Source organism: Leptidea sinapis, chromosome 29 (genome assembly GCF_905404315.1).
Source record: "Leptidea sinapis chromosome 29, ilLepSina1.1, whole genome shotgun sequence".
In the NCBI taxonomy this organism is placed as follows: Eukaryota; Metazoa; Arthropoda; class Insecta; order Lepidoptera; family Pieridae; genus Leptidea; species Leptidea sinapis.
The window spans coordinates 9,799,400-9,816,554 of record NC_066293.1 but is presented as its reverse complement, the minus strand read 5'-3'; the positions used below and the strand labels follow the sequence as shown (position 1 = coordinate 9,816,554).

The 17,155-nt window shown below is 32.8% G+C and overlaps 2 protein-coding genes across 5 annotated transcripts in view; one reads left to right on the top strand and one right to left on the bottom strand.

Annotated features, from left to right (window-relative positions):
• LOC126973311 (protein hu-li tai shao) overlaps positions 1–6,590 on the bottom strand; it is a 107,647-nt gene extending 101,057 nt beyond the window's left edge. For 3 of the 4 annotated variants that reach the window (XM_050820516.1, XM_050820517.1, XM_050820519.1), the window contains exon 1: positions 6,331–6,589. The gene's annotated coding sequence lies outside the window, so the exon portion shown is untranslated. Of the gene's footprint in view, positions 1–6,330 lie in introns of all 4 variants that reach the window. The other variant, XM_050820518.1, reaches the window with a different exon arrangement.
• Positions 6,591–8,562: 1,972 nt separating this feature from the next.
• On the top strand, positions 8,563–16,557 carry LOC126973337 (U4/U6.U5 small nuclear ribonucleoprotein 27 kDa protein). The gene is made up of 2 exons (XM_050820561.1): positions 8,563–8,677; positions 8,754–16,557. The coding sequence occupies exon 2, from the start codon at positions 8,759–8,761 to the stop codon at positions 9,203–9,205; it is 447 nt and encodes a 148-aa protein (XP_050676518.1). The 5' UTR covers positions 8,563–8,677; positions 8,754–8,758; the 3' UTR covers positions 9,206–16,557.
• Positions 16,558–17,155: the final 598 nt, after the last annotated feature.

Here is a 17,155-nt window from a genome sequence, read left to right as displayed (position 1 = left end):
ATGGGTACCTTAAAAATAAAAGCGCGCACATCTTTCTAAAAGGCAGGCAACGCTCATGTGATTCCTCTGGTGTTGCAAGAGAATGTGGGCGGCGGTGATCACTTAACATAAGCGTACGCACGTTAGTCCACCTCTTCCATAATAAGATAGAAATCTAACCGTTCAAATGAGTACTTTTGAATCTGTTTGTAATACTAAAAGTATATTATATTTAAAAAATATATTTCTCTGGCATAAAAACGCATTTATTGTCTCAAAATGGATTCCTTTTGATACTTTTTCGATGGCAAATAAAGCGCTACCTCTCTTGGCGCGAACACCAGAACAGACAGTTCAAACCTGTATGTTACATGAGCGTAAAGTCAAGATGCAACACATTGCGCCGAAGCTGCTTACAGAACTTATCTCGTAGCCATTTAGCTGTCAAACCGGCTCTGTTTTATGCCGAAGTAGGCGCTACACTTAAAGATATGCTAAGCCGTAGCTATATCGCGCGTTGAAACAAGACAGGAACACCTCAGATTCAATTCAACTATTAAAACTTTACTCACGGTACATCGGTGTGGGTACCGACTAGTTTCGGAGGTCTTTCATTAGGGTGATTGTAGTGAGTTCGCGATAACGTCCCCTCTCATACTGCGAATCTATGCTCGTAGTGTGCAGCTTGACAGAGCGGGGATCGGGGTGCACCGGTGGTGATGAAGAGCACGGTATCACTGCATCTATTGTGTAACGCGAACCCACTACACTCACCTTGATGGAGGACCTCCGAATGGTCCGAAACTAGACAACGCCGATAAACAGTGAGTAAAGCCGTGTTAAATTAATAAAGCTTAGATTCAAATGGAAAATATTACAATATCACGTCCAACCAATTTTTTTACTTTTGACATAAGCACGGTTATGAAACTCCATAATAACTATTGATACAAAAACCACGAGTTAAACGTATTTTATTATATAACCACATCATACCTATTATAATAATATGTAAGTGTACCGCCTATTATAGAAATCAATACAGTCCACTATTGAGTAACTACTTGTCCTCTCGAAAATACAGCGACTATTAGCATATCTTGAAGTGCAACACAGCTTTAGCAACTGTGCCGACTGTGGCCTATGTGGTTTTATCCTATAACGGTGTGCACTTTTCGCAATAACATCTATTTTTAGATGTAACTTTACGCAACTGTTTACGATTATTTTAAGCGGGCATAATGGCCTCGATTTGAACTGTGTCTAATGCACACTTAATTTTAGATATTTTATATTAATAATCTAGTACTACACGGCGACATTATCCCCTTTCACCCCCTCGCACTCGTCCTGTTGCGTCAGTACGGTTTGCAGTTTCATTACCATTCGGTACTTGTTGTGATATTTTCGTGTTATCACTGCGTTGTTATTGTAGTTTTCATTGTTACGTTTTGACTTTTATTGTTTATAGTAGATCCTGTAGTTCTGTGTCGCTGTAATACTTCTAGCAGAAAAATAAAAACTTTTTTTACTTAGCCCAGATTATTTTATTGATTTTTCATCATTTTAATAATAAGCTGTGGAATGAACTTCATTGCGCGGTGTTTCCGGGACGATACGACATGGGTACCTTCAAAAAAAGCGCGTACACCTTCCTTTAAGGCCGGCAACGCTCCTGTGATTCCTCTGGTGTTGCAAGAGATTGTGGGCGGCGGTGATCACTTAACAACAGGTGTCGAGTAAACTCGTTTGTCCTCCTATTCCATAAAAATATATATATAATAATCAGACAACACAAAACCAATATACAATTCTGACAAAATAAATCGTTGTTTATTAATTAATAATAATGTCTTAGTGATGCTTGTTTTGAACACCGTAACAAAGCGACGGTGTGATGTCATCGACGTCAGCTCCAGAGATAATGTAACTGGGTAGAAAATAATAACAATACTTCATAAACCAGACCCCAGCTAGTGAGACAGATAACATAACAATTATGATTGATGAGTCACTTCTAAGCCACTCGTCTAAACCTCAATGCCAATTACGAAGAATGGACAGAATAATATATATTATATGGCATCCATAAGTTACGTAAGGTGTTTTATTGAAATTTCTGTCCCCCCTCCTCCCCTAGTGAGATGTCGTGAGATTTTATTCAACCCCCTCCCCCATCCTGTAATCTCACGTGAGATTTTTAAAAATGGGGGTTTCTTACGTAAACGCGTTGGATTGTTATTGTAAAAAGAAATAAAAAATTTGCTTCGTGCTTTCGTACGACTAGTTAAGACTAGTACTCAATATTGCTGAGTTATAAGTGTAATAACAATATAATACTTAATTAAATCGTAACTACTGTGATTAAAAAAAGAATACCTACTGCACGATTGCATTAGTGCAGTCCATGGAGAATCATGCATGGTCTAGAGAGACTATTAGGACCAACATATCCCATATGATAAAATGAATCAAAATAGTATATTTTTTTGTTTCAATCAGAATAAAATTGCGTGATATTTGCCGAGCCCCCCCCCCCCCTTCCAAATTAAGATTAGATCAGATTTGACTCGAACCCCTTCCCCCCCTTAAACATCTCACGTAATTTATGGACGCCCCCTTATTCGGTCCATTCTATCCTATTATGAAAAAGTAGTTTTTTCATGCAAGAGTTGGACAAATGAGTGTACTGGTCACCAGATGTTAAGTGATTCCTTTAACACCAGAGTAATCACTGTTGAATTTTAGAAAGTTTTAAGCCCTTTTTAAAGGTGTTCATGTCATATCATCCTTGTAAACCGCAACTGTGGAGCAACACCACACATCCAGATGGTGCGGATGATATGGCATATTCCATAAAAAGAATAAAATATTTCTGAAAACCCGTAAATTACAATATATTTTGCATTAAAATAACTTTTTTTAAAATAAAACGTATTAATATGAAAAAAAATTGTCTAAAATAGGTATATTTCGTTCTAAAAACATTCCATAAAATGCTAATTGTCAAATATATCATAAAAATAAACATCATACAATCACTCCGGTTATCATCTTGGTTATTATTTCTTTTTGTCCGTTATCACACATTGATATGATAACCCATAGCCTAAATTGATACAACAAATTAGTATTATGTTATATAGAAATAATTCACAAATACATATACTTACAATAACTGGCAGTACCTTGGCAGGAACTTGAACAAAATTTCTATCTCAAATTTTAAAACCGAAAAAAAGATAAGCTTGTGTTATACATATTTAAGTGATCACCCACATTAACTTGCAACACCTGAGGAATCACAGGAGCGTTGCTGGATTTTTAAATGTACACTGTTCTTTTTAAGGTACCAATGTCATATCGTAATGGAAACACCGCAAAAGGAAACTCATTCCACAGTTAGGTTGTATGTCGAATAATGTTCACCACACATCCAGACTGTGGGGATTGTAATTTGTGGAGTATTGTGCGAAGGTAGAATCGACAACACGAATAATAGTAAATGTGATAGAAGACACACAATGAAGCGATGTCTAGCTCAATACTAAGAGATCCAGCCGTTCACAGAACATTGGGTCTCAACAATTCAAGCAGCTCTACATTACAGACAGTCAAATGGTTCGAGCTGATACTAGGGTGCGCCATACCCGAGATGACAGCAATACTCCATATGTTGACGGAATTGGCAAAAACTCGAGATTTCAGAACTCAGCATTCTGATACTAGGCGAGGCTTTAAGGTCGTAGAGTGGTGATACAATGAAAGTTTTCTTTTTGTGGTTAATTACTTAAAACTTCTCCAGTATAAAAAAAAAAAACACTAAATTTTAAAACACCAACTCCACAAAACAGTACATATGTTTGTTTGTATAAAGTAGGCTGGCATACCACTTGAGACAGTCCTTAAGCTCAATAAACAGGACTGCAATGGTAATGTCAATTAAAATTGTCACAGAAATTGATGATGATATAGTTCCAGTGGGAGTTCCAGTCAAAGGAGTTTGTCTGCGACTAGCTCAGGCTACAAAGGGTCAAAATACACAAAGTTGTAGTCATTCAAATCTTCTGATTTGTATTGAGTGAATTTCCGCCAAGTTTTGTCTTTAATCAATTTGATGTGTGTTTCTCGCCTATACACAAGGCATTCTCAGGAGATGTCGACTTAAAGTAAATTCAAGCACTTCAGAGACTTCAAACAACACAAGGCAAATTCAGTGTTATAAATTTTTTGTACAATTATATTTTTTCAATGTGGTAGGTACTCATAATAAACAGATTCTGTAGCTTTTTGTGAGCCAGTGTTTAACGCTATTCCATTCAGATTACTATTTTGGCATTTGGGACCTAAGAGGTATTAGCTGATCCCAAATAAATACACTCCTGGCAATATGTATAAGATAATATGCAAAATTTTTGCATACATAAAATTGGTTTGAGAATCAAGCCATTACTAGAAATAGAGACAATCTGGTTGATTGAATAAGTGCCAATCTCAAATGGTAATCTAATGAATTCACTCGATTTCAAATTGCCACTGTAATTAATGGATACAAAACCATTTTCCATCAGATTGGATGTTAACCTTCATTTTATAGGCCCATGGCAATCTTCAACACAGACAGCCCCGGAAACATATAATATACATGTGTGGGACACCACATAACACTATATATATGGTATAGGTGTGTAGATGTATACAAATGACTGGGATGAAAAACAGTAATGTCTTCATACTAGCCTATAACAACTAAACACTTACCCCTTATTCATAATAGTCTGCTAACTTAAAGCATTGCTAATTCTCACTCTGTCTTCTTCTATTGACCTAAGTCAGAATGAGAAAAAACACTCCTAAGCGGCTGTTTAAAGTTAGCGGACCATTATGAATAAGGGGGTGAATGAATACCTATAAAATGTATTTAATAACTAAGCTCTATCTCTCAATTGTCTCTCCAATATCTGAGGTTACCATAGGCTCAGCAAAACAGTCCCAAAATTATAATTTTTTAAATAGGATAAAAGTTTTACAGTGAGCAGGACTTTCACTTAATGGTTAACCCTGCCTCTGCGATTAACTCTCAGGATTATTATTATTATTAAGGAAAAGCAGCACTTAAATCTGTAGATCTATTGTGCCACATACATGTCCTCCGACCGATACCCTAGTAATAAACTACACACATTGTGAGATTTTTTTCCTCTTGCATAAACAGAGTTCTAATTTGTATCTAGATCACATCCTCCCGCCTATGACCTTTAATAGGTGCAGTATCCAGAGGGGACACAGGTGGGGTAGGTCCTCAGTCTGCTACAATAATTTGGATAGGCATCTTAATTGAGCATGTCAATTTGACTTAAAGATGTTAAGTATTGTAAAACTTGCAGATTACTGGTCAACAACAGAAAAAGATGACATTATGGTACCCACTTAGCTGACATTCTGTATAAAGAAACCTCCCACAAAGGTCTCACAATTATGAATATATTTTATAGCACAATATCACAAAATTCAAAACACAATATGATATATTGTCTTTTATGTACAAATACTAGGTGTACATATATGCAATTTACAGAGAAAGGTGTGTTTTAGATATCTACAGATATTTATTTATTGCTTTTCAAACTATACAGCTTTAAGTGGATATTTTAACTGGGACTGTTTGTAGAAAGCTCAAAAGATATATGGTAAAACTATGTGGGATTCCTGAGATTAGTTGTTATACAATACAAAATAAATATTGTACACAATTTATTTTATATCCTCTCCTGTTTCTATACGCTGTTTTACTACCTATTAAACATGCAAACATTATGGCATCATCTCAATATAATACGATAAACAACTCTATAATATCATAATACGACCAATTTAAATACACCCACGTAACTTTACATTACTACACGCAACATTGCTCATTGTAAATGTTGGTTTACATCCGCACCCGATGGTAAAGGTGACATCATTTCTATAGCTGATAAAAAATGGTTTTAGGGGCACGCCCAACCCTAGACTGCATTACGTATTTATTGCGGTCGTAAATAAACGCGAACTTCATGAAATAACTATCACACATCACGTGATAGTATGCACTAAAAATAGTGTCCTAATTTCGCGAATTCGGAAGGAACTGCAGGAAATACGTCAAAATTTTCGTTGATTATATCAAACTACCTATACATTTTAGGAAGACTCATAAGACATTATATGCAAGATAGACGATAATAACCAATTAGGCATTTGAGTATCAAGAAAACCACACCCAATGCTATTGTTTGATAAGCTATGTCCTACAAGATTCCCTTGGCAAGTTCGATTTTAATGGGACTAGGTTGAACGCTTACTCACCGGCAGCTTGCTCCAAGAAGCGATACGTCTATTTTTTTGTCACAGCACAAAATCACTTCACTAGTCGAATAGGTTACTAACTTACACTAAGCACAAAATACATAACTTCGCATACGATACACGCACAGAATGTTTCCTATATATTTAATGCACAAACACTCATTACGCGAGATCTCGTTATTTCTTTTTGTTCAATGAAAAAGAAGCCTGCCCGCGCCGCCTTCCAAGATCGATGTCGGCTGTTTGTTTCATTCTGTTCCCGCTAACGTCCAGGAGCGCTAGCGTCGCAGCCGTTAGATAAAATTACACCATTCGACACCAGAGGACTCTCTTTAGTTTTGTATTGCCACAGTAAAATAAAAATTTAAATGCAATATTACATCTGTCAGAAACACAATTGCGTATTTATTTACATTGGATTTCCGGCCAAACAAATAATAACAAAAACTTAAACGTAGCGGGTGAATGTAATTTTTATCGCGTGGTTATATCAAAACAACTTTTCAGTTTCCGTAGCAATGAGAAGCGTAGCAGTTATTTAGCAGAATGTTCCTACAGGACGATACTACATTAGGGTACCTTCAAAAAATGGCGCGCACACCATTTTAAAAGGCCAACAACGCTCCTGTGATTCTAGTGTTGCAAGAGGCGGTGGTGATCACATAACATCAGGTGACCGGTATATTCGTTTGACCACCTCCTCCATCGAAAAGACCTCTCGAATTTCAACGATTTTAAGATTGTTTCGAGTTCTATTTCCCTATTATTATACTCCTTGATACTTTTTTACATTTCCTTGAGAGAATTAAATACATTTTGATTTACTAGCAAATACACATTATGCTACATACAAATTATTTACCCCGAACCGTTTTTATATGTCTGTAGTTTCTACTGTGTTGTGAGTTTCATTTTTAGTAAGGGAGTGTTATGTTTGAACTCCACCATTGCTTTGGTACTTGTTATTTACTAGAACTAGGTTAAAAGCTATAATATTTTCATAAAAGGTGGCACCAATTTTCAGAGCTTCATTTATAAGTTTATCTGACACATGGTTGCTTTCATCTTTTAATTTATTTATCCATAAGTATCTCATTTCATATATTGGTTCTAGTGGTCCTGATAATGCTCCTGGTAATAATAAAATATCCGGTAATGTCTTATTTTGGATCTATATCTTGTGAAAATTTCTTGTACCTAACTCTGCAGCTAGTATGTCTTTTTTAAGGACTGTAAGTGATCATCATTTGTGACCTGTTCATTAAAAGCTCTTTTTGAGTTTTGATATTCGTAAATGGGTGCTGCTTGTGGTGTTAGGCCGACCTGTTATAGTGTTTTTTTGATGCAATTATTAATTATGTTCATAATCACGACCGTCATTATCACGAAGCATCCTTACACAAACAATGAATTCAAGCTCTAAAGGTTGATGCACCCAATGTAGGATAATTAATATTTATACAGTTTATTCTTCATTACTTTTTAAGAAATAATTTATATTATTTTAACATGATTCCTATATTGGATGCAGCACATTACAAAATGATTTGTTATGTATATTACCTTCATGTCCTAAAAATTAAGAGCACAATTTAAAGATGTGAACATTTTATTTCTTGCCTCTCAATATATTCTTTATAATGTTATGTATGTGCATAGTCACAAAGGTGATTTTTTTTAGAAACCGTCATTGTCATAACGGCAGCACCAAGAACAAACATTAACTATACTAAGTCGAGTTAGCCTTCTACAGAAGCCACATTAGGAAAAGAGAATAGAATAGAAGTCGAGTTAGTAAGTCTTTTGTGGGGCTATGTTTAAGCGTTCACAACATAATCCCAAAAAATGTTCAAACCATTTGGTTTGCTGCGAAATTCAAAAGAATTGTTAAATTTTAAATATAGAAAGTTTATGTGGTAAATGTACTATAACATAAATGATCTTTTGCAATGATGATACAGATTGGGAATGGAGCGACTGCCATCAGGCTATTTAATATTAAAGTTCGGCAATTCCATAGAATTTTAAATAATTTACAAGGTTAATTCGATAATTACTGGCAATGTCAATATTTATGACAAATGTCAAACTATTCAAACTAGAGCAAATGAGACTTGACAAAAGCATTGGCAGCACTGAGCCTGAGCCATATTTGAAGCCTATAGATTTGCATCCCGTGCCACTAAATAAATTTAAAAAATAATTACCAGATCTGAAATGTCAAACGGAAAATGAAACGAAATCGAGTCATTCATTTCCAAAATGGCGTGCGTTTAGGTTGTGCGTTACTGTTATTTTAGTTTTAGTTTTTATTTTATAAAATTTATAAACTGTTGACTTTTTAAAGGTAAGTGCACTATTAAAATAAGTTATTATATGGTATCCAATCGTTACAATACTTATTTTGTGTTTATTGATTTCAGTAAAAATGGGCCGGTCGCCCAGTCCTCGGCGTCGGGATCGGGACCGTGAAGACAGAAGAGATCGCCGCGACCGTGATAGACGACGCCAAAGAACTCGGTCACGGTCACGATCACTTGAAAGACGCAGGCGTTCCCCAGATCGGCGGCGGTCCCCATCGCCCAGAAGACGGCGATCGCGTTCACTTTCGCCGACGCCAGCGACGTCATTCGTACACAAACCTAAAAAGACCTTCAGCGAACGGCCGATAGTTACCCCCGCTGATTTGGAGGGAAAGTCACCTGAAGAGCAAGAGATGCTAAAAGTTATGGGATTCTGCGGGTTCGATACAACTAAAGGTAAGAAAATTGACGGAAATGTGGAAGGCGATGTTCACGTTGTTTTAAAACGTAAATACAGACAATACATGAATAGAAAAGGTGGTTTTAATCGCCCGTTGGATTTTGTCGCGTAACGGTAACACACAATCTTTCATCCTGTTGGGGCTGCCATGTGATATTAGTCTGTCCTTATTTCTAGTTTTACCAGTTTAAAATCTCGATCTTCCCCTATCTACTGCGGCTTACAATACCCATTGTATAGCTACGAACAGTATTTATCCATTTTCAATGCATTCATGCAGTATAAACAGGAAATATTACTGGTTATGTGAGGCTTAAGATTTAAGATACAATAAGTCTAAAAAATATCACTACAGAGCTTATAATATTGTGTTTTCAAACTTAATAATTTCCTGATATATAGATTTTTGTCTTTAGTCTAACTAAAAATTTTTCAAAAGAATTATTGGATATTACGTATTTTGCAAATAGCAGTTTTAATTTTTTTTTTATTATAATACTTCAGCATAGGTACCCAGAGTAAAACTAGAAGTGAGAGACAATCTATTAGCAACTTAGTTTTTTAAGTGTTATGCAAGTTTTCCATTTTGTATTGACTTTCAGTTACAATTTGATAAAGTGCCATGCATTGTCTAATATCTTACCATTTGAATGAAACAATATAAAAAATATGTGTCTGGAAATATTTGATAAAAGAGAACCTTAAGACTAATGCTATGGTATATTTTATATGTAACTTAAATGTCTGCTACAAAACTTCATACTTCCATTATGGTCTTGTACCTAAAAAAAATAAAAATGTACTATTTACAATTTTTCAACTACATGGTGATCTGGGTTTTTCAGTTATATGGTCTGATTAATGTGTTCATATCATGATCATGTTAAGTCTGAAGTTTTGTAGCCTTTTAGTGTATAAGTTAGTTAAGTCCGTTATTGCCGTGCCCGTGCGTTGCCGAGGCCCGCACGGTGTCCAGTCCAGCGCTCTGCGCACCAAGAAGCATGCTGAAGTCTGTCTGGGGTTGACTTTATGTGTTCAAAGAAGTATTCAGCGCATATTACTTATTTTACAAAATTTTTGCTATAAAATGGACCATCCGAGAGATGGTTTACCTTGTCCTTGTTCTCTAAGTTCTCTCTCTCTCTAACATTTAAATATTAAATTTGTATGAGAAAATTGAAATGATATTTTTTAGATTAAAAATTATTTCATTTACAAACTGCAAGTACCTTGAGTGAATTGAGTAACATATTTTAAAGTATTTTTAATATATAAATAATAACACAATTTCATGAAATTTTTGAACTAAAGATTATTTTCAAAATATTTGCCTTATATAATTTACTTTAGTCATTTTATATGTCTGTCACTTCTATGGACACAGTTATAAGACTGAAGCCAAAAGTGCCTTAGTTATAAGTTACCCGCACTCTGTCCCACACATAGCAATAGAAGATATATTTATACACATATACACACTTTTCCCTATACCCCCACTCCTCCATAAACTACAATAGTTAAGGGTTCATAGGCCATATTTTTGTGTTCTTTGCACATCTGATGTTTAGAAGTTGCTCCTCCATAGTTCTCATTATTATAACATAGGACAAACTTTCTCGACACTTATATTTTCTTGTTTAAGTTGTTACTGTAGAAAATTACCGCCATGGGACCGTACTTCCATCACTTGTTTTATTTTTATTACATTTGTTGTTCAATCAAAAGAAATTTATTTTTATCCATCTTAAAAAAAGAGATATTTGATATTTCTATGGTTGATTTTAAGACTCCTTTCATACTTTTTCAAAAATGAAAGTCACTTCTATTCATACATATGTTCAAACAACAGAGAAGTATGTCATATGAACCTCCATAGCCCATATACAAATGTTATAGTAATATATTGTGATAATATTTTATACAAGCACAGGCAGGGTGCGGGGGGCACAAGGCAAATGTCACCCCACACAGACTTGGGTGTGTTTGTCACAAGACCAACACCAATCGAATGAATCATGTGTTTGATGTGTGAATCAAGGCTTTTATACTCGTATTTCAAATATGAAAATAAAGTTATCATACCAAAATAAATAAAACACAATTATCATCTGTCTGTATTTGAAATAGTGTTATATAAAATCATTATATTGGCAGATCTGGTTCAGTTTTCGGTAATTGAAGTAATGTTAAAGAACGAATTGTCTTCTTGATTAGAGTATAATTTTATTGTCTATTTGAATAAATGTAAATATGTACCATCTGTTCCAATTGTAACTGAACCAGGCATCACTGTAATAAACACACTCAAACACAATCATTACAAAATTATATCCAAATTGCTAAATTTCTGTACACATTCAGTTGGATGGAATGTAAGAATTTGGCAATTTTCTGTTTCTTGACAAGGACAGGTGCAGTGTTTCATATGTGTTTTGAGTTTAAAAAAGAAATCTAATGCACCTGTCTTTGAAACAATTTTTATTTTAGACTTATATCCAGGTTTAAATTATATTGATATTTGCCAAACATATTTTGTTAAAATATTCTTTTCAAAGTGATTATAAACAGAACTTTTGGACCAGAAACTGAATTCAGATATATATTAAAAAGTTAAAATTCAGTTACAGTGAATGAAATTTAGTAATGTGGAATTATTAGCTCATAAATTGTTATCCTATTAAAAAATTATGATCAGATTTTGATAAACAAAATATATATTATTTGATAATTATAATGAATAATATTTTTAGTTGTTTTTTAATAAAATTTTGTGTTTAAATATTAATATTGTATAGTTGTAAACTATAAATAAATCAAAGCTCAAGATATTTTTTTCTTAATAAACTTGTAGTATAGAAACATATTTGCACCATAATAATATAATTTCATTCACTGTACCAACCAAAATTCAGAGGCCAAATCCTTCAGGCACATTACTATGTGTTTGGCACTTTGAAGAGTAATAATATTTGATGAGGTCAACTTGAGAAAATATGTGTAAATGTTACTTAATTTTTTTTTAATTTCCTGGAATTGTAACATAATTTTTCGGGATATAACAAAGATTCATTCACATTTGTAAATACCACAAGTTGAATGAGTAAAAAATAATTAAATCTTGTACATTTTTTGGTTGTAAGTGTAAATTTTTACTGTACTTTGGATTTACGTTCAAACATTTATTTTTATTGTAGATTATTGTCTAAATTCACTTATTTATATGTGATAGATTGTATAATTTTTAAAATCCATGTGATGTTAATAATTTTGTTTGACTTATTTCAATTATTTAGATATGATATACTACAGAACAAATAAGGGTTAAGTGCCAGCAGTTGTTTCAAGACCTCTGTCGCAAAACTTTGTTTGATTTGTCATATTTAGTTTTGTTGATAATTTGATTATACAAGCCAAGAAGTTATTAAAAAGGACATAAGAAGCGAAATTTTTTCACCTCCAAAATATATATAATTTCCAGATCGTTAATTAATTCATGTCAAACCTTGCCTGCTTGCTAGTTCGGACTACATACTTTATTTGTTCTGCGTAAATAAAATAGTCCGCTATGGTAAAAATAAATGTTTTTTTTACATAAAAGTTATATTTAGGTTACTATTTGATCACATGTTTTGGTGACTTTATTTAAAAAAATCTGTTTGTTTTTGTATTAGTTTAGGCGTACATATTTTCTTTGGTATACAACTTTTAAATTTTTTTTTTATTTATTTAAAATTTTAAGTTAATCAACTCGAACTGATATATTACTATTTTATTGAAGACATAAGATTTTTAATAATTTAAAAAAAAAATTAAACAAAGGGGCCCTTAGTCCAGAAAGAGTCTCAGTACATCCAACATCAACAATCAAGGTTGTGAACAGTTACACCCTGGTGAAAATTCTTATTCATGCAATATTGTGGTAAGAGTTTCTACTAATCTAAGATTTAAAGAAACAATAGAATACAAACTTGTGAAAAACATTATCAATGGAAACATTGTTGTAACAGATTCAACCAATCTAGTGATTTGAAGAGACATAATAGAATACATACTGGTGAAAAACATTATCAATGGAAATGTTGTGGTAAGAGAATAACAAAACTAACCGAATTGAAGAGACATAGTAGAATACATACAGGTGAAAAACATTATCAATGGAAACATTGTTGTAACAGATTGAACCAATCTAGTGATTTGAAGAGACATAGTAGAATACATACTGGTGAAAAACATTATCTATGGAAACATTGTTGTAACAGATCAACCAATCTAGTGATTTGAAGAGACATAGTAGAATACATACTGGTGAAAAAATATAAATGAAAATGTTGTGGTAAAAGATTCAACCAATCTACTGATTTGAAGAGACATAGTAGAATACATACTGGTGAAAAACATTATCAATGGAAATGTTGTGGTAAAAGATTCAACCAATCTAGTGATTTGAAGAGACATAGTAGAATACATACTGGTGAAAAAATATAAAAGAAAATGTTGTGGTAAAAGATTCAACCAATCTACTGATTTGAAGAGACATAGTAGAATACATACTGGTGAAAAACATTATCAATGGAAATGTTGTGGTAAAAGATTCAACCAATCTAGTGATTTGAAGAGACATAGTAGAATACATACTGGTGAAAAAATATAAAAGAAAATGTTGTGGTAAAAGATTCAACCAATCTACTGATTTGAAGAGACATAATAGATTACATACTGGTGAAAAAATATAAAAGAAAATGTTGTGGTAAAAGATTCAACCAATCTACTGATTTGAAGAGACATAATAGATTACATACTGGTGAAAAAATATAAATGAAAATGTTGTGGTAAAAGATTCAACCAATCTAGTGATTTGAAGAGACATAGTAGAATACATACTGGTGAAAAAATATAAAAGAAAATGTTGTGGTAAAAGATTCAACCAATCTACTGATTTGAAGAGACATAATAGATTACATACTGGTGAAAAAATATAAATGAAAATGTTGTGGTAAAAGATTCAACCAATCTACTGATTTGAAGAGACATAATAGATTACATACTGGTGAAAAAATATAAATGAAAATGTTGTGGTAAAAGATTCAACCAATCTACTGATTTGAAGAGACATAATAGATTACATACTGGTGAAAAAATATAAATGAAAATGTTGTGGTAAAAGATTCAACCAATCTACTGATTTGAAGAGACATAATAGATTACATACTGGTGAAAAAATATAAATGAAAATGTTGTGGTAAAAGATTCAACCAATCTACTGATTTGAAGAGACATAATAGATTACATACTGGTGAAAAAATATAAATGAAAATGTTGTGGTAAAAGATTCAACCAATCTACTGATTTGAAGAGACATAATAGATTACATACTGGTGAAAAAATATAAAAGAAAATGTTGTGGTAAAAGATTCAACCAATCTACTGATTTGAAGAGACATAATAGATTACATACTGGTGAAAAAATATAAATGAAAATGTTGTGGTAAAAGATTCAACCAATCTACTGATTTGAAGAGACATAATAGATTACATACTGGTGAAAAAATATAAATGAAAATGTTGTGGTAAAAGATTCAACCAATCTACTGATTTGAAGAGACATAATAGATTACATACTGGTGAAAAAATATAAATGAAAATGTTGTGGTAAAAGATTCAACCAATCTACTGATTTGAAGAGACATAATAGATTACATACTGGTGAAAAAATATAAATGAAAATGTTGTGGTAAAAGATTCAACCAATCTACTGATTTGAAGAGACATAATAGATTACATACTGGTGAAAAAATATAAATGAAAATGTTGTGGTAAAAGATTCAACCAATCTACTGATTTGAAGAGACATAATAGATTACATACTGGTGAAAAAATATAAAAGAAAATGTTGTGGTAAAAGATTCAACCAATCTACTGATTTGAAGAGACATAATAGATTACATACTGGTGAAAAAATATAAATGAAAATGTTGTGGTAAAAGATTCAACCAATCTACTGATTTGAAGAGACATAATAGATTACATACTGGTGAAAAAATATAAATGAAAATGTTGTGGTAAAAGATTCAACCAATCTACTGATTTGAAGAGACATAATAGATTACATACTGGTGAAAAAATATAAATGAAAATGTTGTGGTAAAAGATTCAACCAATCTACTGATTTGAAGAGGCATAATAGATTACATACTGGTGAAAAAATATAAATGAAAATGTTGTGGTAAAAGATTCAACCAATCTACTGATTTGAAGAGACATAATAGATTACATACTGGTGAAAAAATATAAATGAAAATGTTGTGGTAAAAGATTCAACCAATCTACTGATTTGAAGAGACATAATAGATTACATACTGGTGAAAAAATATAAATGAAAATGTTGTGGTAAAAGATTCAACCAATCTAGTGATTTGAAGAGACATAGTAGAATACATACTGGTGAAAAAATATAAAAGAAAATGTTGTGGTAAAAGATTCAACCAATCTACTGATTTGAAGAGACATAATAGATTACATACTGGTGAAAAAATATAAATGAAAATGTTGTGGTAAAAGATTCAACCAATCTACTGATTTGAAGAGACATAATAGATTACATACTGGTGAAAAAATATAAATGAAAATGTTGTGGTAAAAGATTCAACCAATCTACTGATTTGAAGAGACATAATAGATTACATACTGGTGAAAAAATATAAATGAAAATGTTGTGGTAAAAGATTCAACCAATCTACTGATTTGAAGAGACAATAGAATACATACTGGTGAAAAAACATTATCAATAGAAATGTTGTGGCAGGAGTTTTCACCAATTTGGTGATTTGAAAAGACACAATAGAATACAAACTTGTGGATAACCATACCAATGCAATGGTATGGTAGGAGTTTCAACCAATCTGGTGATTTGAAGACACATAGTAGAATACTTACTGGTGAAGAACCATATTCATGCAATGGCGTGACAGGACTTTCAACCAATCTAGTGATTTGAAGAGACATAGTAGAATACATTCTGGTGAAGAATCATATCCATGCAATGGCGTGGTAGGAGTTTCAACCAAACTGGTGATTTGAAGAAACAAAAGAATACATACTAGAGAAAAACATTATCATGCAATGTTGTAATAATAGTTTCAATCAATGCAGTGATTTGAAAATACAAGTATAATTTAATAGAATAACAATTTAGTAAATATTTTTATCAAGTAATTCGCGTGGTGAAAAGTATTACGTATGCAATGTTGAGATTCTTTCTGGATAATGGGCCGTACTTGTTTGAATGTGTAAAGCAAAGTAATTCTGTTTAAAAATGGCAATTCTAACATTATTTTTGTCTACCCACTAAAACATAAAAATGCATAGTATAGAATATTTTCTTTTTATTGCCCTTATTTTTCTGTATGCCTTTTTTGGAAAAGGTTTGTGGTCATTGTAAAATTTAATAAACTTTTGGAAAACTTATTAGTTTATTTATTGGTGCTGTAGTTTGATGCTGATGCCACTTATAGATGTAGTCCAATACAATTTCCCTGATACACCCAAATTATGAGTACAGAAGTTTCTCTCAGTAACACCTTTTAAAGATATATCTACGGATATCGCGCGAGTTGAATGTAGAGTTCAGGAATGCGATAGGTAATGCGATAAATTTAAACAATACTTCATGTTTACCATTTAAACCTAATGAAATCTCTAATTTTTGTTTTGCCTTTCTTCAACACACATATTGTCTAAAACGTTTTTCGCCATTTCTCGTGCTTTTGACGATGAATAAAAACTCGTTTTTTGGAACGCATACTTATGGACGCGGATTAATCATTATTAAAATCAGAAAATAACACGGGATCGTAAGTTTACTATTAAAACGGTAAGCGACGACTACGGCACAGCCTACAGGCACCTGTAGGCGTGCGGACAGTGGGGGGAAATGCGTTCGACTCGCGCGATAACAACCTTAATTGCCCGCTAATAAGATTCATTTTAGTAGTACTTAGCTGGACCGTGGACTCCTAAAACATTGAAAAATCGCATACTAAGATATACTTGTACTTACACAGTG

Bases quoted from the DNA above. Each gene is read 5' to 3' on its own strand.
- LOC126973337 (XM_050820561.1), top strand. From the start codon at position 8,759: ATGGGCCGGTCGCCCAGTCCTCGGCGTCGGGATCGGGACCGTGAAGAC.